This window comes from Oryza brachyantha, chromosome 3, assembly GCF_000231095.2.
Source record: "Oryza brachyantha chromosome 3, ObraRS2, whole genome shotgun sequence".
Classification (NCBI taxonomy): Eukaryota; Viridiplantae; Streptophyta; class Magnoliopsida; order Poales; family Poaceae; genus Oryza; species Oryza brachyantha.
The window spans coordinates 6,341,724-6,363,368 of NC_023165.2; the positions used below are offsets into that span (position 1 = coordinate 6,341,724).

At 43.1% G+C, this 21,645-nt stretch overlaps 4 protein-coding genes across 8 annotated transcripts; 1 reads left to right on the forward strand and 3 right to left on the reverse strand.

The window, feature by feature from the left end:
* Positions 1-269: 269 nt before the first annotated feature.
* Positions 270-8,771, reverse strand: LOC102720962 (bZIP transcription factor 1-B-like). 5 transcript variants are annotated; one of them, XM_015835478.2, is made up of 15 exons: positions 8,506-8,771; positions 6,700-6,799; positions 5,732-5,835; positions 5,594-5,653; positions 5,408-5,512; positions 5,057-5,125; positions 4,884-4,943; positions 4,475-4,641; positions 4,348-4,399; positions 3,317-3,356; positions 2,324-2,568; positions 2,154-2,231; positions 1,059-1,184; positions 703-792; positions 270-609 (listed from the first exon to the last, which is right to left on the reverse strand). In XM_015835478.2, the coding sequence occupies exons 3-14, from the start codon at positions 5,786-5,788 to the stop codon at positions 736-738; spliced, it is 1,116 nt and encodes a 371-aa protein (XP_015690964.1). In that variant the 5' UTR covers positions 5,789-5,835; positions 6,700-6,799; positions 8,506-8,771; the 3' UTR covers positions 270-609; positions 703-735. The 5 variants fall into 5 exon arrangements, with proteins under 5 accessions (XP_015690964.1, XP_015690963.1, XP_006649707.1 ...); XM_015835477.2 differs by having other exon boundaries at positions 3,323-3,356; positions 5,042-5,125; XM_006649644.3 differs by having other exon boundaries at positions 5,042-5,125.
* A 942-nt stretch (positions 8,772-9,713) lies between these two features.
* On the forward strand, positions 9,714-12,634 carry LOC102721249. Its single transcript, XM_006649645.3, has one exon. The coding sequence runs from the start codon at positions 9,847-9,849 to the stop codon at positions 12,469-12,471; it is 2,625 nt and encodes an 874-aa protein (XP_006649708.2). The 5' UTR covers positions 9,714-9,846; the 3' UTR covers positions 12,472-12,634.
* A 443-nt stretch (positions 12,635-13,077) lies between these two features.
* Positions 13,078-16,977, reverse strand: LOC102721527 (translocase of chloroplast 34, chloroplastic). Its single transcript, XM_006649646.2, has 8 exons — positions 16,786-16,977; positions 16,555-16,683; positions 16,276-16,383; positions 16,077-16,201; positions 15,066-15,330; positions 13,806-13,874; positions 13,556-13,717; positions 13,078-13,469 (listed from the first exon to the last, which is right to left on the reverse strand). The coding sequence occupies exons 2-8, from the start codon at positions 16,654-16,656 to the stop codon at positions 13,317-13,319; spliced, it is 984 nt and encodes a 327-aa protein (XP_006649709.1). The 5' UTR covers positions 16,657-16,683; positions 16,786-16,977; the 3' UTR covers positions 13,078-13,316.
* A 1,662-nt stretch (positions 16,978-18,639) lies between these two features.
* LOC102716950 (U-box domain-containing protein 21-like) lies at positions 18,640-20,100 on the reverse strand. The gene has a single exon (XM_015835125.2). The coding sequence runs from the start codon at positions 20,036-20,038 to the stop codon at positions 18,728-18,730; it is 1,311 nt and encodes a 436-aa protein (XP_015690611.2). The 5' UTR covers positions 20,039-20,100; the 3' UTR covers positions 18,640-18,727.
* Positions 20,101-21,645: the final 1,545 nt, after the last annotated feature.

A 21,645-nucleotide genomic window follows, 5' to 3' on the forward strand; every position in this document is an offset into this window, starting at 1 on the left:
CTAAGAATTATAATTAGCTAAGGTAATATAGCGCACCTAACCTAAATATCTCTACCTTACCAAAATTTAATGATACCAGAATATTTCTAAATTTTGCGTTAGCAAATCTCGGTAATTTGGCACCAAGCCGAACATGGCCACGATATGCCGCATTAATATTCCGGGTGAAAATGTTTCCCAGTTTATCTTCCCTTTACCAAAGAATGATGCAGCCAGGAGAGCAAAATGAACAGAATTCCCTTATCACAGAGTTCACGACCCGTTAGTACGTTATACAAATCTGTACCTCTAATTATCTGAACGATATGTCACAAATTATAAGTGTGACACGTTAATTCAGGTAAAGACTCTCAATGAGCAGCTCTACATCAACTATCTCAGAAGCTAAACCCCAGAGTTTCAAACATCGCTTGGGGACTTTTACATAACATCTTACACAAGTGCAAGAAGAAGAAAAAACATAAGAGTACAGCAGCCGCGGCAACTGGAAGAAGAATCTGTAGCCATCATGTCAAACTCTATGATACAATTCTACCTCTCGGCCAAAAATCTAATAGCATACATGAATACCTCCTAATTATCGGACCTACCATGTCGCCTCCAATTTATCTGAAAATTCAAAGAAATTATAAAAATTAAAAGAAAATTATAAGAAATTGTACTCTCTAATAGCAATGGCTGCTCTAAGTAATTATTCCTTACATCAGAAGTCAGAAAGTGATAAGTTACAGCCTTTCACTCTTTATACCAGTTTCCATTTGATTTCTCACCTTCAAGCTCTTTAAGCTTTTCCTACAATCATTAAAAACGCCTTAAATATATTTCAAAGTAAAGAATAAAACGTTAACTCCAGACTTATAAAACAAGGTGCATAAGTTCAGGACTTCAGGTGTGCTTATCAGTGAACTGATGCTTTTGAAATAGCAGCCTGTGAGGATTGAGTAATCTACCAGTCTGGTTTTCCTTTCTCATTCTTATTTGCAGCAAACTAAAAGTAGCAACTATTGTGGACTGCACTTTATATAAACTGTAGGATAGCAAAAGAACACAAATCTTACATGTAAATCTGTATTTTCTGAGGTCAAACTATTGCACTTCTCCTGAAGTTGTTTCAATTCTTCCTTAAGTGAACTGTTTTCCTGCTTTAGCAAATCAGCTCGATTGGCTACTTCTTCCCATTCAGCCTGTAGTATATTTCATTTGTTACAACAAATATAATGTACCAAAATGAAGGTCAACGGTAAATTTATATAAAGTTTACCACAGAAATAACATTGTGTTGCTTATTTTGTCATATACATCCACTATCATAATAATGTAACCAGTAACTGCAACAGTTTCGATACCCTCATGCCCATACCAGCAAAAGGAGATATGGTTGGTAAACTAGTATAATGGGCAATGGTATGCATGTATGTAAGAAGCTAAGAACACAGCTCTTCTACATGTTCGAGAAGCAAAAAAGGAAGCCAAGAACAAAACTTTATGAACCAATCCACCCTTATATAACCAAAAGAGAATTGATCGAGAATATATACAGTCAACCTAATATTGTATTGGGAAGTTGTTTCCCATGCTTGCATATATATGCATTACTTCAGAAACAAATATGCAGTGTGTTCTAAAGATGTATCTCAAGAAAGTTAGAAAACCTCTCTACCCCTGTCGAAAATGTAGGTGCCATTTCTATGACTCACTGACTTGTCATTGAAGTGCACTTATCTATACTCTTACTCTCAACTAAGACACTGGTTCAGCAACAATGGTGTTATAATCCAAAGATATTTCAATTTTAAGAATAATTCTGGGTAAATCTTTTACTTGTCTTCTAGCAATTATGAAAAGAGAGCTGATGAAAATAACAAAGAAAATCCTCTAAAATTCAAAATCAACTTTGGATTATAATCCAATGGAATGGAAGTAATAACACCAACATTATCCAGGGCTCTAGCATAGCATGCATACCACACAGGCTATGCATATTTAAGCATTATTCCCACCTGCAGTCAATTCAAATAAGCTCAACCTTATCTAAATTCACTGCTGATTAGGTTGAATCCAAGTTTTCCTCTCCTAGATTATCAGACTACCCAAAGATAGTAAGATGAGCAAATCACAGCTACATCATGCAAACCGGTGCAGAAACTACAGACCTGCTTGCGCAATCTTGAGCGCCGAGCTGATTCCCTATTTGATTGCTTCCGCTTTTGTCTCTTCAGTTCTCGCTCGTCCTACATTTTTTTGTTAAAAAAACTCAGAAAAAAGTGCTGGTTCCTGCAACACAGCAAAAACAAGAATAAACAAATCATGCAAAGTAACATACCTGTATGGCTGGATCACTGAGAACAATATCACGTGAATTTGATGAAGGAGCTGATGACGGTGCTGCAATTACTTTATTATGCATGGGTACTGAAGCAGGAGTACCCCAGTAATCCATTCCCGGGCCAGCCATGGGAGGAGGGACAGGCCAGTATGGCATCATAGGGTTAAGCACAACTGGCCCAGTAGACGCTTGTACGGGTTCAACTGCAGAGCTCTGAACAGTGGCTCCTTTGTTGCTAGCATCTGTACAATAAGGTAATTAGATTGAAGTCTATTATTACTACAAGAGAAAAGCTTCTTATGTCTTAACTAATATATTCATTCTTGTAACAAAAAGGCATAGTTTCACAATTTTATCCTTCAAAAAACAAACAATGGCTGGTTTAGAATATGTTTTCAGTACTATATTAGGGGGGAACCCCTTATATACCACCGGAGATATTCTCGATTAACCCCTTATATACCACTGGAAATATCATCATTCCTAACATGTCATCAGAATTTTGCTTGTACCAAATTTGCCACTCCAAATCCAAAGCCATACCCAATATGGCGTTGGCTGTCCCCTTCGCCCCTACATTTTGAAATAACTTTGGGGGATTAAACTGTAACTTATATCGTTTAACAGGTTAAATAGGGGGGTGGGGGGGGGGCTTCCTGAATTAGTCATACATGATGTTCTGCAAAATTTATTCCTTGAAATATCTAGTGTCTAATCAAAATGGAGCCATTCACAGATTGAAAATTTCTAAAATTTCACTCAAGGAAACATTTACGGAATGGAAGCTTGCATTTGAATTTAATGGTACTATTTGGGCATGGATTTGGAATATGACCCAGGCCCAACGTAGAAACAGCATATTTAGCCATAAGTTTGCAATAGCAGCGGCATATTTGTGGCAAGCAAAATTCCATTGCCATATTTGCAATCAAGAGAAGCTTCCAGTAGTATACATGGAATTTCCATATACTAGAGAGGTTTTAATCCTACCATTACCCTGGTCATGCTCAGAACCTTCCTTCCTTGAACCCTGCAAGCAAATTATACATATTTGTCTTAGGTTAGCAAGAAAATAATCATATGAAGTAAAAAAGATCAAAAAAGGCAGGGTAAAAGCATAGAGAATTTGGCGCATCCATCTACTTTGTTCATGAGCTAGAAGGCTATAGTGCATTTTGAAAGGAGAATGGAAGCATGGATATGCCCAATGTATAAAAAGAAACCAAACATGCATGCAACAAAAAGATTAGATCCATATACTATAAGTATTTGGTGCAGAAAGTAAGCTCCTAAGGCCTTCAGAATAATGCATGGATAATCAACACAACTGTTAATAATAAAATAAAATAAACTAATGGCTATGGACAATGATTAAGAACTTTAATAGAAGGGATATTCATTCGATTTTTTGAATATTTCACCAAAATCAAACGGTTTCATTATCGGTCAGCATCCTATTATCACCAGGTTTGCAGATTTTTATTTTGTAAAAATCCTGAACCATACCTGAAGCACAATGCAACTAGTCTAGGTGGGTTTCTGAGTGCTAATCTGCAGAGCCAGTGTGCCAACCCTAGTACCCAACTGACTTGCACCACTAAATACTCCCTCCATTTTTTCATTTGATGCTATTGACTTTTGAATCTACATTTTACTGTTCGTCCTATTTGAAACTTTTGTGCAAATATGCAAAATTGTAAGTAATGCTTAAAAAGCATTTAGTAATAAATCAAATCACAACAAAATAATTAATAATTATGTTTTTGTAAGAATAAGATGAATGGTCAAACATAGACCAAAAAGTCAAAGGCACCAACAAAAAAGTGGAGGGAGCATCATATGACATAATTATGGGTGTCATAAGCAGTAGTACAAAAGTTTAGAGTCTAGATATTACTCGTGACAAACAAGACCTTATGTAGTGGAGAGAATGCCAGAGTGGTAAAAACAAAAGGTGCCTTTGGAATTTCTACTAGTTAGAAAAATGAAGTCAAACGTCAAAAGCAATACGAGTGACATACACTTTTGGAATTTGTACTGCTTCCTTCAGAAGAACTTCCACTTCCACTCTCACTGCATATCATATGTAAGAAAAAAGAAATCAGCATTTATCCACAAGAATCAGATAATCGGAAGAAAAGGAGCTACCTTTGTGAAGAACCTTCATTGGAGGAGGATGCTGAAGGTTTTGCAGGTGTTTTTTTATTTCTGGTTGCAGCTACATCCAGATTACCTAAGCTTCCTTTCGATCTCTTCAGGGGAGTTTTCCGCTTACTTTTGCTTGACTTATCTGTCTCTGTTCCGCCAGCAGATGTCTAATAACATGATTTCAACCATAATCATATCTAATCTAAGTAGACATGTAATGAAATAAACCAATTGATTTTACATCAAAAGATATCTAAAATATGATAGCATGAGCAACAATTTTGACAGAAAGATCACTGAAGCTGGAATAAACAAACACAACTAAACGATACAGAGATAAAATAAGAGGATTTGATGATATTCTTTTTGCCTTCTACAACAACAAGGTAAAAGATGCACAAGAACTTACAGGAGTTTGAACTGCCCCATTTGGTGACTGCCCTGGATAAGGACTGTATGGGTGTGAACCCTGATATAGAGGCAATTAGAATGATATTCTTTTGATGACAGTCATTTGCATAACATGACAACAAAATATTTTATTAAGTAAAACATTAGAATGAGTACTGGTAGCATAGGTGCCTGCTGATATGGTGTGCCTTGCGCATACATCGCTGCATATGGTGGTGGTGTTCCGTAGGGAGGCATCATCTGACACCAGAGGAATAAAACATCACAAGTTAAAACTGATTTTCCATAGCTTCAGAGTAGCTAACAACATCCTTCATACAAAAGAAAAACTAGCAAAACCCTAAGGCCAAAGGTTAAAAAAAAAAGATATGCATCTCATGCAGCAGAAAGACCGATGATACCATTTGCTTACTATTACTTATGCTTACACTGATATAGACATATTCTGATAAAAAAAAAGTACAAATGTTAGTAGGCCAACCAGAAGACTACATCTATAGCGGGAAATTAATGTGAATGTACCTGTGGACCCCACATATATGGGTGCCCCTGAGGACTTGGAGCCATGTTTGGATGGAAAAAAGCTGGCGGGGTCATTGGAGCTGTGCCAGCAGGATTATAGTATGCCTACAGATTTATACTAATCAATAAGTAATTAATATAGTGCACAAAATTAAAACAGATGCAAGATGAACTCGTTTTATGAACCTGAAACTGAGACCAGTCAGGGTATGCAGTAGGGGGATTAGTGGGCGTACTCTGTTCATTCTGAAACAAGCAAAATGTGGTAAGATAATACCACTAATTAGTAATTGCTTTTGCAGTTTTTAGATTGTTTGCACAAACCTGCGTTGCCGATGATTTTTGAGATTTGGACCTAGTGGCCACCTCTCCTTTTCCCATTCTTTATTCCTCCCCTATAATAATCTATTCCTTTCAACACCTTACTTCTGAAAAATAAGACATGAATTTCACTCTAAAGCAAGAGGCAATAGCATGGAACCTTCCACTACCAGGTTAGCTTAAGAAGACAGGCACTACATTAAAATAGAAATGGCTAAGGCTGGCAAAAGTGAGGAATTTACTGTAAAAATTACAAATTCATCTTAAAATACTTTGCCGTTACTTAACCACAACTAACCTTTGTACATGTATATTCTTAAATTTCTTCATCATCTCATGCTCAGTTTGTGGCATTTGGAACCCAGAAACAGGTTATTTCTTGTTTTAGACTTTTAGAGTGAACAAAGTCAACACAACAAATAACAAAAGCAAAATAAAATACTAATTCACCTACCCATGCAGTCAAGTCTCTTACATTCATGCACAACTCACAGAAATAACATCGTTTACTCAATTTGCATCGTGCAATTATCAATCATCACGTAAGACCATAACAATCACTACAATTAGCAGGACTTCATTAGCATTTGATATCATAAAAGGTAGTAGGCTTTAGGTGAAGCATAAAATCCTGTTGCGGTATAAAGCATGAAAACAAAGACTTTTTCATACATAAATTCAAAATTAATCAATAATCATGAGCCTTAATGGTTTCTTCTTCAGTAATGATTTCGAAAGTGCCTAAACTAGATCTTCCTTGCTTTCAGGAAAGTGGAAAACAAGGTTTTGGCTAACAAGTTTGATCATGAAGATAAAAAAACTGAAAGGAAAGATGTTAATTAATCATTATCAGAGCATAGAATAATGGAATAAACAGAAGTTCACAAAAACACTCAGAACCCAAGAAACATTGCAGATATTTATATCAGGTGAAACAACGAATATATAAACAACAGGTAGAAGCTTCCTACCTACAAGACACCTAGATCTTCTATATTTTCTTGGTCAATGAAGCAGTGGAGTCTCTAAGTATCATGGATGCAGTAGCTGATTTTTCTTATTTTACTAGCACTGTGGAACAAAAGTACAAAGAAAAGATCACACAATGTATTAATAAGTTTTGCCTCCAAAAAAAAAAACAAAAGCTAATCAAAATATTCTAACAACAAGCTGACTACAGGAGAGACAGGTTAAACATGTGTATCATTTGTAAGATAGTACCATGAGTGCCCAAAAAGATAATAGTTTTATGTGCATATCACAAATAGGTGACTGTCACTTATGGCTGGCTACTTCACACTGTACTGATATGAGAATCCATGTTTGTGTATTTTTAACTTTTAAAACCTTGAGTCTTGGGGGAGTACTGAATTACATTAGGACCCCCCATGATGGTGAAATTTGAGAGCATACATCACCGAACTCTTCAGTAGTTTTAACTCTTTATCAGACTCCTATGGAATTTCCAGCTGTCCACATGTGTCAAAGAAATGTGGGTAGAATTGACGATGGAGGTTACTTTAAGCAAGAACTTATGGTGTCATCCTCAATTCCTCACCCAGCACACCCCACAAGATGTGCCTCACATTAAGGTGTATATCATCCGCTATTATTAATAGTAGCTGTCAACACAAGGATCACGGTGATGTTTTTTTTTTTCTTCAGAGTTCAGATTATGCTCCTTTTTTCAAAAAAGAAAAGGAAAGAAATAAAGGACCACTGGAAATACGTGGCATTTGCATCCTTAGTTAAACATTTATACCCTCAGTTGGACACTACTATACTAAAATTAGATAATTGTTGCCTTTGCTGCAACAACGATAAGGCTATTCATGTATTTCAGTCACGGAAGGTTTCGTGTCGAACAGAAAAGAATTTAGGTAAGGAATGTGTGCCACTTTAATGCGCCATACGAATTAGCAAGAAATAAATGCTTCATGCTTGACGACAAGCCACTCGAACCTTCAGGCAACCAGGAGCAGAATTATTTCAGTTGATTACATCTTTATAGGATGGTTCTATCTGTATGCCAACAGAACTGGGGTTTGTTCCTATTGGTGGGAGCAGAGGAGTGTGTAGCCATGACATGGGTTTGAAACCCCGGGCATTAGGGGTTTGACCACTTCATAATTATTTTCCATGTGCACGAGTAATAGTATTCCATATATTAACACGATTTCCAGTATACTTCTATCTAACCAGTAATTTTCCAATCAACACGGTAGTAAAAAATTAAGTGCTAATCAAAACACTGGTGTGTATATTGGTAGTCTACGTTTAAAAAGTTTGGCTAGCTACATTCTTCGGCTATATCTGTCCTAAGTAAGAGGAGGTGCTAAGTTTATAAAATCTCTCAGGCAAAATAGCCATCCTGAATTCCCCGCGCCTTGAGGAAAAGCCACCGGGATGAATTAAAGTCATATGTCCGTTACCACTCACGCGATTAAACCACTAAGGAATTCGCACAGGAATAATATAGTACTACTGTAATGGCGACGTTGTTGTCTGAAGTGATAGTAACACCGAACGACATCAAGGATACGCATCGGAACAGAAAATTAGCCTACAGAAGAGACACAGGAGCCCCAGGAGGCACATCAAAATGCCAAACCTACGGATCCTCCACAGCAATTCCACGCTCCTACCCTCAAAATTGTGGCCCCGAGCATCCAGCAGATCCAACCAATACCCTCGCCGGCTCTGAATTCGCGGCCGGATTCGGGCTCTACCGCCGACGGCGAAAAGACCGGAACAAATCGAAGCAAGTCGCGGCTTACTGTGGGAGACAGGGCGGATCTCCACTCCGCGCCAATCCGGCGGCGGCGGCGGGGGGGGGGTAGCCTCGGGGAGAAAGCGCCCGAGGCGGCGCGCGGCTTGCTCCGGCGGGACGAGGCCTCGGGCTGGGAGCGCTTGGATTTGGGAAAATTGGGGCGGGGCGGAGGCGTGGCGCATGGAAGAGAGGGAGGGGCAGAGAGAGAGAGGAGAGGAAAAAAATGGTCTTAAGGCAAGGCGCACTCCAATCACGAGTTCACGACGTCGGGAAGGTGACCTTCTCCTGTGGGAGAGAGAGAGAGGATGAATAAAAAAGAAGAGCTGGGAGAGGGGCAAGTGTATGGTTTGTTGGTTGTGTGTGGGCCTGGGAAAGAAGAAGGCCCAGCACAGAAAAGCCCGAGCCCAAACCCAGGCTATAGGTTGAGTTCAATTCCAAAAACGAAGGACGAATGAGAGGCGATGTCTGATTCTTTTATAGCTATTTAATGATATTAATTAATAATAAAATTAACTATTATGAAGTTCTACTTAGGAAATGATATAATAAACTTTATCTGAAAAATAAAAAATATACCGTTTAGCAGTTTGAGAAACCAATCGTTAACTGTTTTTTATGATTATCGCCTAAATCTAAAACTGATTTAAAATCGACATAATTTTCCACATGCATCTGTTTATGAAGACCGGTTAATGCAACAAAAAAGTATAGCATGAAACTCACCGATATAAAACTCAGTTTCATAAGATGTAAAAAGAAGGCAATAGGTAACCCTATCATGAAGAAGTAGCTCGTCTAAGAAAAAAGAATGGGTCTACTAGTGACGAAGATATCAGAGAGAAATACATGTATCATAGGTCCTTCTTGATTTTGCCGTTTATCTATTTATGTATTTTAGATGTGTTTTCGGAAAAGATCATCCAGTTAAATATGACTTTTTATCGAAACCTATTTATAAAATAATGTACCATCTAAATCCAATCAAAATAACTCTTTATCAAAACCTATTTATAAAATAACTTGCCGTTCCCATCCAACCAAAAGCAAAGGCAAAAGTCTCAAATTTCTCGGGCACCAGCACACCGAAGTTTTTCCTTCCGCACGGTGATCCAACTGAGAATCCGAGAGACGCCGCCAAAAACCCCCACCTCCCCGACTTCCCGTCTTCCGCTCGCGCACGCCCCCTCGCGGCTACTCCCTCCGCTCAGACCGCCGCCGCCGCCGCTTCTTCCCAAGTCTCAACTCCTCCTCCCTCCACACGCCTCTCCGTCGGCTCGCTCGCCTGCATCCCTTCGCAGCGGGGCGTGCCGCGTGGTCGCCCCGCGGCGCGGGGTGGCCGTCGGCGGCCATGAACCTCTCGGACGACTGGCGCTTCCTCTTCCCCGTCTCCTCCGTCTTCGCGCCGCCGTCCCTCGTCCCGTCCGCCGCCGCCTACGGGCCGCTCCTCTTCTCCCCTCTCCCGCCGCACGACACGCTCCTCGCCCTCCCTTCCCCCTACCAGCCCCCGCGCCCCTCCTCCCGCGGCCTCCGCCGCCTCCTCCGCCACTTCGTCCGCTCCTCCTCCTTCATCCCCTACTCCGACCTCGACCCCCTGTCGGAGACGGTCCTCGCCCCGCCGTCCCCGCCCCTCCCGGCGCCTTCCAACCTGCTCGCCGTCCTCCGCCGCGCCCGCTCCTCGTCGCAGTCTCTCGTCCTCTTCTTCCCTTCCGGCGAGAATGCGGACCAGGTCTCCTACGTTACTCTGGACTCCATTGCCAATTCCGCGCCCCTCTCCGCCTCCGTTCAGAGTGATGGGTTCATGCACCCCAGGCACCGCATCCAGCAGCTTGCCGTCACGGCTTGCTGTCCCTCCTGGCCGTCGGACTCAGGTGACGACCTTGTCGAGGGATTCCTTCTTGCTGCGACGTTGTACTCGGTGAATTGGTTCAAGGTTGAGTCGCGGAGTTCTGGTTCCCCCGCGCTCGTGCCTACGGCCAAGCAGGCATTCGACGTGGCTGTTGTGCACGCGTGCTGGAGCAAGCATTTGCAGTCAGAATGTTTAGTGTTGCTGGAAAGTGGGGAGCTGTGCTGGTTCGATCTGGATACACTGCGTGGGGGCAAGATGAAGGTTGGTCTTGGCTGCGAGGATGACTGTAGGGTCTGGCTAAGCTGTGAGTACGGGGCACAACCGTGGACAGTGATAGTTGCCAACACCAAGGCCATCTTTTTGGTTGATTTGAGATATGGGGATCATAGTGAATACAAGGTTTTAGCAAGAGTTGGGATGGAAGGGTTGTTTGAAACTGAGCCTTTTGTCAAGACTGAATGTTATCTTGCATTCTGCAAGGCTCCATTTGATGATCTTCTTATATCAGTGGTGACAGAGCGTCACTTGATGGTCCTTGATATCAGACAGCCTTTGACACCTGTGTTGACTTGGCAGCATGGGCTTGATAATCCAAGTCATCTTGCTATGTTTCAGCTATCTGAACTGAGGCCTTCCAATGAGCATGAGTGGGCATCAAATTTCGGCATTGCGATTTTGGTTGGTTCATTATGGAGCACTGATTTTAATCTGTTCTATTGTGGCCCTAAGGAGCAAGGCTCTACAGAAAATGCTCACCTGTATGCTTGGGATCTTCCATCACGGATTTCTTTGATAGGCCAGCAGTGGAGCGGCAGCAATGGACTTATGGAAGGGGTATTCAAGGGGCACATTCCAGGACATGGCTCTGCATCAGATCTAATTTGGAACTCCATCATTGGCTACCATATGCTTCCAAACACGATGTTGGAGTCATCATTCAGTGGCTTTGCTTTGATCCGGTTAACTTCATTGGGTAAGTTAGAGATGCAAAGATTCCATGCATCTGGAGATTTGCATGAAGATGCTGTGTGTGGTGAATCACAACATAAATCTGCGGATTGTAGTTCATCCATTTTTCTTGACACTGACGGAGAAAATTTCTCTGATAGGTATATATTTTTGAAGTTGCATTACCTTTCTAAATATCTGGATGGCAATCTGCGCAGCGCATTGGAGATTCATGGTTCAAATGTCAACAAAGACAACCACCAAATTGTTATTAGTGAAGATGTATCAGTATTTGCAAAGGATAGCTCTAAGTCATGTTCTCTGTCAGTTTCAGATTTCCTATTCAATGCTAGTGTGCCCATGAACATTTTCGAAATTGCTTGTCAGAGCATATTGAGCAAACTATCTTCAGATATACTTCTTGTTGCCTTCTCGAAATACAAGGACATGTTTGCATGCAGTAAAGACAAACGCATATATGAATATCTAGAAGTTCCTGCATGTTTTCCAGATAATAATAAGCTTCGGCGTTTCCTGTTGTCAAAGCCTTTAAGCACAAGTTGGAATCTGATGGGCAAAGCAACATCTGGAAATCGTCTGGTTGGTCCAGTACTTCCTATAGATGTTCTGCTTGCAATGGAAGATAGCAACAAGGGTATAGACAGCCTTTCTCAGGTAGAAACCAGCTCAGTAAGCCATCAGTGTAGAGAAGTTCTTGAAGCCTTTGTTCCTGAAATATCAATTGCCAATACAGATGACTGTAATGGAAAGGCTGCTTCACAAGAGGTGAAAGATGAGAAACCATATTTTGTTTATGAGCCTCAGATTGATAACAGGCCCACTCTTGACGAGGCTGCTAGAGAGAAGGATAAAGAAGCGCATAAGCTAGATAACCCTTCATGTTCGCATACGTCTACACCACCTTATAAGGATGAAAACTTTATGACATTTGTTTGTGGAAGAGGTGGAATTCCTCATTCTGGACCTGAGCAAATGGCATCCGATTTGTTTGATTTCAGCCCAGTGAGGATGGATTTTGAGTTTCCAGCTATAGGCATACCACCTGCTGAGGAAAAAATATATAAATGCTTGAAGAAACAATTTTTAGCATGGCAAAACAATTTCAAGCCATACCAAGATTTTTGTAACTCATATCACATACAAAAGCCACAACAATAGGCCTTGGCTTATGTTGCTACTTGTGATATTGCATTTCGTATTTTGTAGTACTGTATTAGAAACTAGGGGTCTGGAAAGTAGTCCTTTCCTGACGTGGAATTTATTCCCATAATGTGCATATTATCATTGGGGATTGAGATGAACCCAGTTGACCTTTGAAGCATTTTGTACGTATTATCATTGGGAGCATCTTGTGCATGTTGGGGCATTGTCTTTGGGGTTGAGGTTGAGATGTTCTGGTAGGATGAACCCAGTTGGCATTTGAAGCATTTTGCAAGTTTTCGTTACCATCATGCAATGCTATCGCTTTATGTCGAGAAACAGTTTTAGCATCGACAGTGATAGTAACAAAGCAATTATTTGCACATACGACCCTGACTAGATTTGTGATGGTCTGAACTAATTTATGCTTGTGTCTATTGAGAAAGCACTCACCATTAACTAGTTGGGGGGGTTAGGGAGGGCCGGGGGGGGGGGGGGGGGGGGGGTGTGCAATGGAATCCCCGCCTTTGCTTGCATCTGCCATTTTGCCACAAGCCCACAACAGTGCATAGGTGTCTGCCGGGTGCTCAGGCAATAACTCCCAAAGGGACTCAAAAAATCCACTTATAGAAAAATAAACTCAAATAACTGAAGTTTCGATCAACAACATTTGCAAAATTGCGACAGCAAAATAAAATGCGGTACATACTTTAGCAACTAAAATACGAGCAAATTTGCTCAGATTGTCGCAGAGAACTCTATAAAGCTTCCGAAATAGACCACTGGAATGGAGGGCGAAAAGAAACGCAGGGAGAATTGAATGGGCCACGATGCATGAACAGCATGCCCTTTCATTCTTCAGCTCACGCCTTGCGATTGATGGCCGATGAACCTTTCTGATCAACCGGGTCCTTGCTTCCAACCAAGTCTCTGTAACGCTGCTCCCAGTCATCGAGCTTCCCGTTTGATATATCAGCCTGAATAGCCCTTCGGATACCTTTTACCACAAAAAAATACTGAAGAGTATGGTACACATAAGTGAAACATGTTTAAGCAAAAGTTTTGTGCTTAGATTTTGAACTGGTGTGTCAAGCGAGCTAACCTCCACCATAAGGATGAGCGGTATGAACATCTTCCAGCGGTTGTTGGGATTTGGACCATCTATTAGTTTTTGATCAACATGAATGGGCTTGCTCCCATTTGAGACAACAGTAGTAATCTCTTTCATCAAGTTTGGAACCCATGGAGTTCCATCAGGGAGAACCTGTGATACAGTTGCATGGTGTCCTCAACTGAATGTCAAGATAGGCGTATTCAAATGCAAGTTAAATACGACAATGAGATAGTCAAACCTTCTCCCCATGCTCATTAGTTTTGCACCTTCCACTGTTCTCCACCAATGCTATTGGCAATGGAAAATCCTAGAACAAACACACACCATTATCAGATTGACATTCATAGAGATAAAGGACTGAGATTTTACAGGCACAACTGCCTGTGAACACCTGAAATAAAGTTGTTTGTCAACAGTGTAATATACCGAAAAATGAAAAAAAAATGTGAACACCTAAAATAAAGTATTGTTTATGAACAGTGTAATATACCCGAAAGTAAAAAATAATGATTCAGGTTAATTACTGAAAATAATTTCTGATGGAAGGGCATGCCAGAAGAAAAATAGCAGGCCGGAGAAAAAAGATGTAGGCATAACCTAAGACTGACACACCACATATAGTGATCACAAAAATGCAGAGTTCAACTCCACCTGTATAATTCCATCCTGTCATGTGCAGTGTGAACGCATATGAAAGTGCTAGCCTATTCAAGAGTGGAATATACAGCATTTCAACCAAAATTTAGGCACCCAAACAGCCATAAAATGTATTGTATTTTGCAAACAGAAAAGTTGGAAACACAAATATATACTGACCACAAAGCAACTGTAGACCCATGCCTAAGTAGCATTGACTAAGACACTATAGTAACGAAAATGTGAAGCACAACCCAGGTTCGGCTTCATAATGTAAATACCAACGAGCAAGGTAAACAAACATTGGAAGTGGTGAGCATGCAAGATTGAAACAAACATTGGAAGTTGTGAGCATGAAATATTGATAACTTTGAAAAATAATTAGATATTTAGGGCCTATTTGGTAGGGCTCCAACTTCTTAAAGTTAGCTATAGGAGTCTGGGGTGGAGTTGTGGAGTGGCTCGAACCCAGCTCCACCCCTGCTACAGTCCCGTTCTGGGTGGAGATGAAACAATTTGATTGGGCTCATAGGAATTGTGGAGCTGGAGCAAGAGCCATGCTAAACAGGCCTTAAGATTCATATTATACTAACAGATGAGTAGTGCAGAAAAAACCAACAGACCTAAACAGAAGGGAAATGACAAATATGGTCTTCATGGATATGCATTTTTGTTATTCTAGAGCACACACACAGCAACAACAGAAGAATCACATGAGTTTTTCAATAGAAGCATGTTTAAACTCTAAATAATACACAGGCAAAGAAACTAGTTTAGACAGAGGAAGTTGCATGTAAATTGCCAAAAAAAATGCTGATACGTTGATAATTCTCATATGAGTGACGAGTGAAATACACATTACCCCATGTTCTCGTTTGCCGACTCCTGCACCGGAACGAATGTATCGCAAGAGTGACTCAGATCTTCTTGTAAAGAAATCGTTATAATCAAGTCCATCAGGTGGTGAGAGCTGAGCATGGGTCAAAACAACCAATGTTCTTCGCCAAATGGCTTTTCCAAATGAATTGGTGATAGCTCTGATAACTTGTTCATCCAATGTATCCATTCTGTATGCATCCAAGCGATCCACATAAAGGAGGACATCGACAGTCTTTCCCAGAAGAAACCTGCAATACCGTAGATAACATCCATGATTCAAGTATAGGACTATTGTGAACAAAAAAAAATGAAGACAGCGTAATGAACACTTCACAAAGGCTAAATTAATCAGTCACAACCTAAAGATAACTTTTTATTCAGTCAAAAAAAAAGATAACTTTTGTTGCTTCATAATTGTTATTAATATAATTAAGAGAGAAAAAAATCCCTTTTGTCACTCCTTGCAGCCTGATTCTCTCTTTGTAAAATTCCAATAGTTGCACTTCTCTCTAGCAGCACCCCTCCGTTACTATTAATACAGTTCCCCTATTTAACTGATACCCAGTCAAAAAATAATTAGCCGCTTAACCATTAGGTTTGCTGCTAAAACCTATCATCCCGTTAAAGAAACTAAAAATCCAAAAAACTAACAAAATTACAAGGCCAACAAGTTGCCGTCAGAGTAATCTGACTATAGCAAACAAAAAAACAGCTTAACAAACTATATGGTTAAGACTCTTCACAGCATCCTAAATTCCGTTTGTAGAATCAAGAATAGTGTTTAAACTAAATCTAGAAATTATAAAATCTTCTCATTCTACAACCATTATACTGCTGGATGCGCAAAGCGGATAAGCAAACTAAAATAATGTTTCAGAAATGTCACCACAAAAATCATCATTTTCAGTAGATTTGTTTCCAATTCCGGGCAATTATAATGTGAAGCAATCCTCTCTTGACGCTACGTAAAAAAAGAGGTATATTAGAGGCGTACCTCTTTATGATTTCGACAGCCTGCTCGTTGATGTATCCACCTTCAATGAGCCCTGGAGTGTCAATAATGTTCAAGGTGAACCCAGCCCTAGTGCGAGAGCACATCATCGGCCTGAGACCCTCAGACTGCAAAGAACAGCATTCAGCAACACACCCACATGTAAGCCACTCTGGCAAATCCAACAGGGAAGAGACGATACCTGGAAGGCGCTAACAGTGGCGACCCTCTCCCCAACAATGGAGTTGACCGTGGACGACTTCCCCACCCCGCCCTTACCCATCACCAGAATTGTCAATGTGCTCACATCCTTTATCAGAGTAGCAAAAGAAACAATCACATCACAGGCGCAGTAGCCAAAAAAAATACAATTACCACCAGTTCTTAACAACGCAAAGAATGGCAGGATATATATAATCATCGCCAAACCATTAACCAGTCTAGACTCTAGACAAGGAATGTCGTATAGGCGTGTAACTACCTCCTCCTTGAGCTTGCCGAGGAGCTCGTGCAGCTTGGTCTGGGTGGCCGCCGGGAACTGCTGCAGCCCCACCCACTCGCGGGGTATCGGCGCCGCCGACATATCCGCCCTCGCCTCCCTTCCCTTCCCCTAACACATGGACCCAATCAATCAAATCAGAAACCCCGACCCAATTTGGACGGCGGCGGCCGCGTGCACCGCGCGGAGGCTCAAGACGGTGGGAATGCTTACCGGGAGATGCGGATGCCGCCGAGGCGGCGGGCGGTTATGCCCTAGCGGCGGAGGCGCGGCTCGGGGACGGGGGAGGAGTCGCGGAGAGGCTGAGGAGCGCGGGGCGGCTCGGGTCGGGGTCGGGGGGGTTTTGGTGGAGAGAAGGGAAGGGATAAGGAGAGGAGAGAGATGAATAGATGATGAACTTTTTTTTTCTTCACTCTTCCTTTTTTTTCTTTTTTTTTTTTGGATTTTGTCTTTTTCTTTTTCTTGTGGGCTAAATGGGCTGGGCCTGGGGGCGCTTGTACTGTCGGTTGGGTTAGGTGTTTATAGCTTTCTGAGACGACAGGTTAGAGAGCAAGTTTCTCTGGGAAAAAAGGGGATGTTGCCTTCTGTTTTTACTCGTGAAAAATATACTTTTTCGTACACCTTGAGTGTGCATAAGGTTTTTTTCTATGATAACCTTGAGTGCACCTAAGTTATTTTTTAAAAAGAAAAACCTTGAGTGCAGGTAGCAGCCTCACGAGAAAATTATGCACTGATGGATAATAAAATATTTCCACTTGGTAATCATGTTATTATAGTAATTTTGATTCAATTTACCTTTTCTCCTTTTTTTTTGGTCGAATAATAGCCGACTAGGCAAAGTCCAGCTTCTTCCTCCCGGCGGCCCAGTCTAACTCAACCGAAGCAAAGCCCATCTATGCATACGGCCCAGTGTAGCTCAACCGATGCAGCACCGGATCCGAGAACGAAGCCCGAAGGAGGACCACCGGCGACCGCGTCGACGGAGGATGGCGACGGCCGGTCACGGTCGTCGAACCAGACTCCGCGGCACGCCGTGTTCCAGCGAGCCGACGCCGCGTGTGCCGACTGCGACGGCCAGGCCAGGCCAGCAAACTCTGCCCGCGCCCACCCGCGGGCCGCGCGCGCTCGACACCGCGCGGCTCGTGTTACACGTTGCGGTTTAGCCAAGCGGTGGACGCGGTGGTTTAGCCGGGGGAGGGCGGCGGCGGTGGCCGTGAGGAGTGGAGCGCGGCCGCGCCGCCGCCACCGCCGCCGCCGCGCGCCGTGGCGTGGCGTGGGAACATCACGTGCGTGCACTCTGCGTCCCTGCAGATAGCGCATGCATGCTCGAGGTTTGAAGGAGAGGTCAAAGTTCTGGACGGTGTCCTGTCCTCCCGTCCCCTCCGAGAGCGGCGGCGCGCGGTGGCGGTGGCGGTGGAGGTCAACTGGGTCGTCACTCTCGACCGACCACCGCTGCTGCTTTCGTCCAAGCTTGAACCGAACTTTTCAAAGGTGAGAACATCTACAGTCGTCGTACCTGCCTCATGCAGGTGGATTGGAGCAACTGGTGTCCAAACTCTCGCACCATTGTATTTTAAATTTATGCTTATAAGCTAAAATTTGAATGTTTAATTTTAAATTTAAAATTGAATTTAAGGATTTTTAATGAAGTTTATTTTTATCTTAAATTATATATCACTAGAAATACATATATAAAAGTTTTATTTATAATTTATTTTTCGTTTGCGGATAAACAATTACCCTCTTAGATGATTCTTACGACCAGAATCTAGTAGATTTTATTGGACAAAAGCTCAAATCCATCCAAAACGGCTATCCGTTTTAGTGCGATTTCATACGTCCCACTGAACATGATGCATCAAATTGGATCGCTGTGCGTGTGAGTTGAACAATGTTGCCTGAAATGTGAAGCATCTCATCTGTCAAGAAATGGCCGGTACTTAAGGGAAATAATTATACAAAAGACATATTGTCAGTTAGAAACATAATTACATATGAAATCTTTACAGAGATGGCATGCACTCGCTGTAGTTGGATTAACAATCTAGCATGGAAAAGCACAACCTCAAAATCTGCATCAACTATTTTTACAATCTGCAAATCCTAGCAGCTCAAAACTTTTTTTTTTACAATCAATTTTGACGCTAGCTTGGGTTCAGGACAGCCTATTGAGCCCTCTGAAATCAACAGCGTCAACACACTCTCCCAACCCTTTGTGCTTGTTGAGCATCTTGAGCAGCTCGGTGGCCTTCTCCTTGGTCGCGTCCCTGCAGCCCACCTGCAGGAGGAGGAGCAGCTTCTGGAACGCGCCAACCCGGAGCGCCTCGACCAGGCAGCCCGTCGCGGCGGCCTCCTCGTCGCCGGAGCCCTTGCAGCCGAGCCGCCACATCGCCGACACGGCGAGCTCGGTGGCCACGTCGGACACGCGGAACATCTTCTTGACGAGGATCGGCATTGCGAGCGCGTGGCCCCGCGCGCTCGCGCGGCCTTCCTCCGAGGCGAGCGTTGCGTCGAGCAGCGCCAGGGCCTTCTCGGACACGCTCTTGTCGGTGTCGACGAGGGCCTCGATGAGCACCGGGACGAGCCCTGTGGACGCTACCTTCGCCGCGACGCGCTCGTCGGAGCTCGCCAGGTGGTAGGTGGCGACCATGGCGGCCTTGGTGGCCTGAGGGCAGATCGGAGCCTTGATGATCCTGACCAGCGCGTCGACGACCTCGTCGACCTTGTCAGCCAAGTCCACGAACGCCCCGTCGCGCGACACGGCCTCCTTGATCGCCAGCACAGCGTTCAGTCTTCCCGCCAGGCTCCCGTGCCTGGCAATGGCGACGAGAGACCCTATCGAGCTAGACGAGGCCAAGACCCTGGCCGCCTCCTCGTCTAGCGGCATCATGCAGACCAATGCCGACAGGACGTCCTCGAGAGCGCCCGTCGCTCCGGCTCCGGCGAGAGACTCGAACGCCGCGGCCAGCACGCGCCCCGTGCCGACGGACACGAAGCACCGCCGGTTCCGCTCGCTGTCCCTCGCGAGCGCCCTGACCCTGGCGACCGCCCCGGCGCACCGCCCGCCGCGCGCCGAGTCGGCGACCTCGAACAGCAGCTCCGACGCCTGCACGGGCGTGACGGGGATCTTGGGCGTGGGGATCCGCTCCACGCCGCGGGACCTGTTCGCCACGCACCAGTCCTGGATGACGCGGCGGGTGGCGTGGTTGGGGACGAGGTCCTCGTGCCGGAGCGGCGCGTGGCTGACGGGGCACACCCCGCGCCCCGTGTCCAGCCACGCCTCGATGCCCTCCCTGTCGTACGTGATCCCCGTCGGCGCCGTCACCGGGTCGCGCATCAGGTCCAGCGAGATCGGGCACGTGAAGTGCGCCGGGATGGCCAGCTCCCCCGCCCTCTGCGGCAGCGGCGCCGGCGCCGCCGCCTTCGCCATCACCGCCTTCCGCGCCCTCCTCGCCAGCAGCGCCATCCCGAATCCCCGATCGATCACACACCTGTACACCGCGCGTTGGTGATGGTGGTGGTGGTGGTGGGTGCAAGCTTGAGCCGCGAAGAGTTCAATACGTGGACCGGGAGAGGTGGGAAGGGTTCAAATAGGGGAAGGGAGAATGGCGGAAGGAAGGGGTTTGGTCGTTTGAATCGGAACGTTGACAGTTGAACGAACGTTTGAACGGGCAGGCGTCCTCGCGCTGCAAAACCGCGGGAGGGGAGGAAACGGTCGGAGTTACTGTTGAGTTAACGCTGTCGTTTAGTTTAGGTGCCAGCTCGGCATACCCTTTTTTTCTTCTAAAAGAAATCTCTTTTAAAGTTGAGTAAATTTCAAATGGCTATTTATGCTAAGATTAAAATAGAGCAAAAAAATATAGATTTAATGGTACGTATTGCAAAAGTACAAATTTAATTTCACATGACTATTTATGCTAAGATTAAATTATCGCAAAAATCTATGGATTTAATGGTACGTATTGCAAAAGTACAAATTTACTCCAAAAATTTCATAAGAGTACATTGAAAGCTACGTATCACAAAACTACGTATTCAACATCAAATTTAACACAAAAATACAATTTTTTTAGGAAAAAAAACAGTAGTGCTATATATCTATAGTCTAAAATCTTTACTTTTCTATATCTTCATCACTAAATCTATAACTTTGTTATATGGGACTTTAAATCTATGCTTTTGTGATAACTTCAATGCCAAAGTCTTTAAATATTTAGGTTTTGTGAAGTTTACTCTTAAAATTTGAAAGTTTGCATTCCTGTGTGAACGGAGCACATCCATAGCCATAGGTCTAGTTTCCATGTTTCAGACCAAATGGCACGCGGAATTATTCATTAATTTGTATGTCACTCTACTGGAAAAAAAAAGGGGGTCAACACTCTTATTTCAAATTTATATGAAATTTTCAATATTCTTGACTAGGATAAGTTGGTAACCTGATCTATTATATTACATATTACATACAAGAAAAGGACCAGTTGATCCTAGGAAATTGGGTACATCAGAATTATTCAAAGTCTAGTCGTTAATAATACAACTACTTGACTTATCAGCATTACATCAGCTCGTCACCAGCGAAGGGGACGATAACTTTCACCCAAAATACCAGTTAAAGTCGTACTGAATCGATTCGGTATGCAATGGATGCAAAATTTCTTTTGAGAAATACGGATGCTTTCTTTTTCTCTGAATAATTCAGCTGATTGCATTTGCATGCACATCTCACATTTGAGTATTTGACATTCTTATCAAGCTGCTGCAAAGTTACAGGTTACAGCAGGTCAGAACGCCTTAGCCACTAGGATAGGAATAACTCAAACATACCCTGTTATATTTTGAAGACTAACTCAAACCAAGTGAGCTGGTCTAGAAACTTTATACTGGTAGAGCTAGGTCAAATCACTGGTACTGCTGTTAGACTCTACCAAACAATAGCTCTACTTTTCCTGATATTATGAATTACCTGAAAGCAACTCAGTTAATAAACAGCACATCACCGAGTTAGCAATAAACAATACATGGTTCCATCTTCCATGCTAGCAACAAGTAGAACACACATACGTTTGAAAAGTT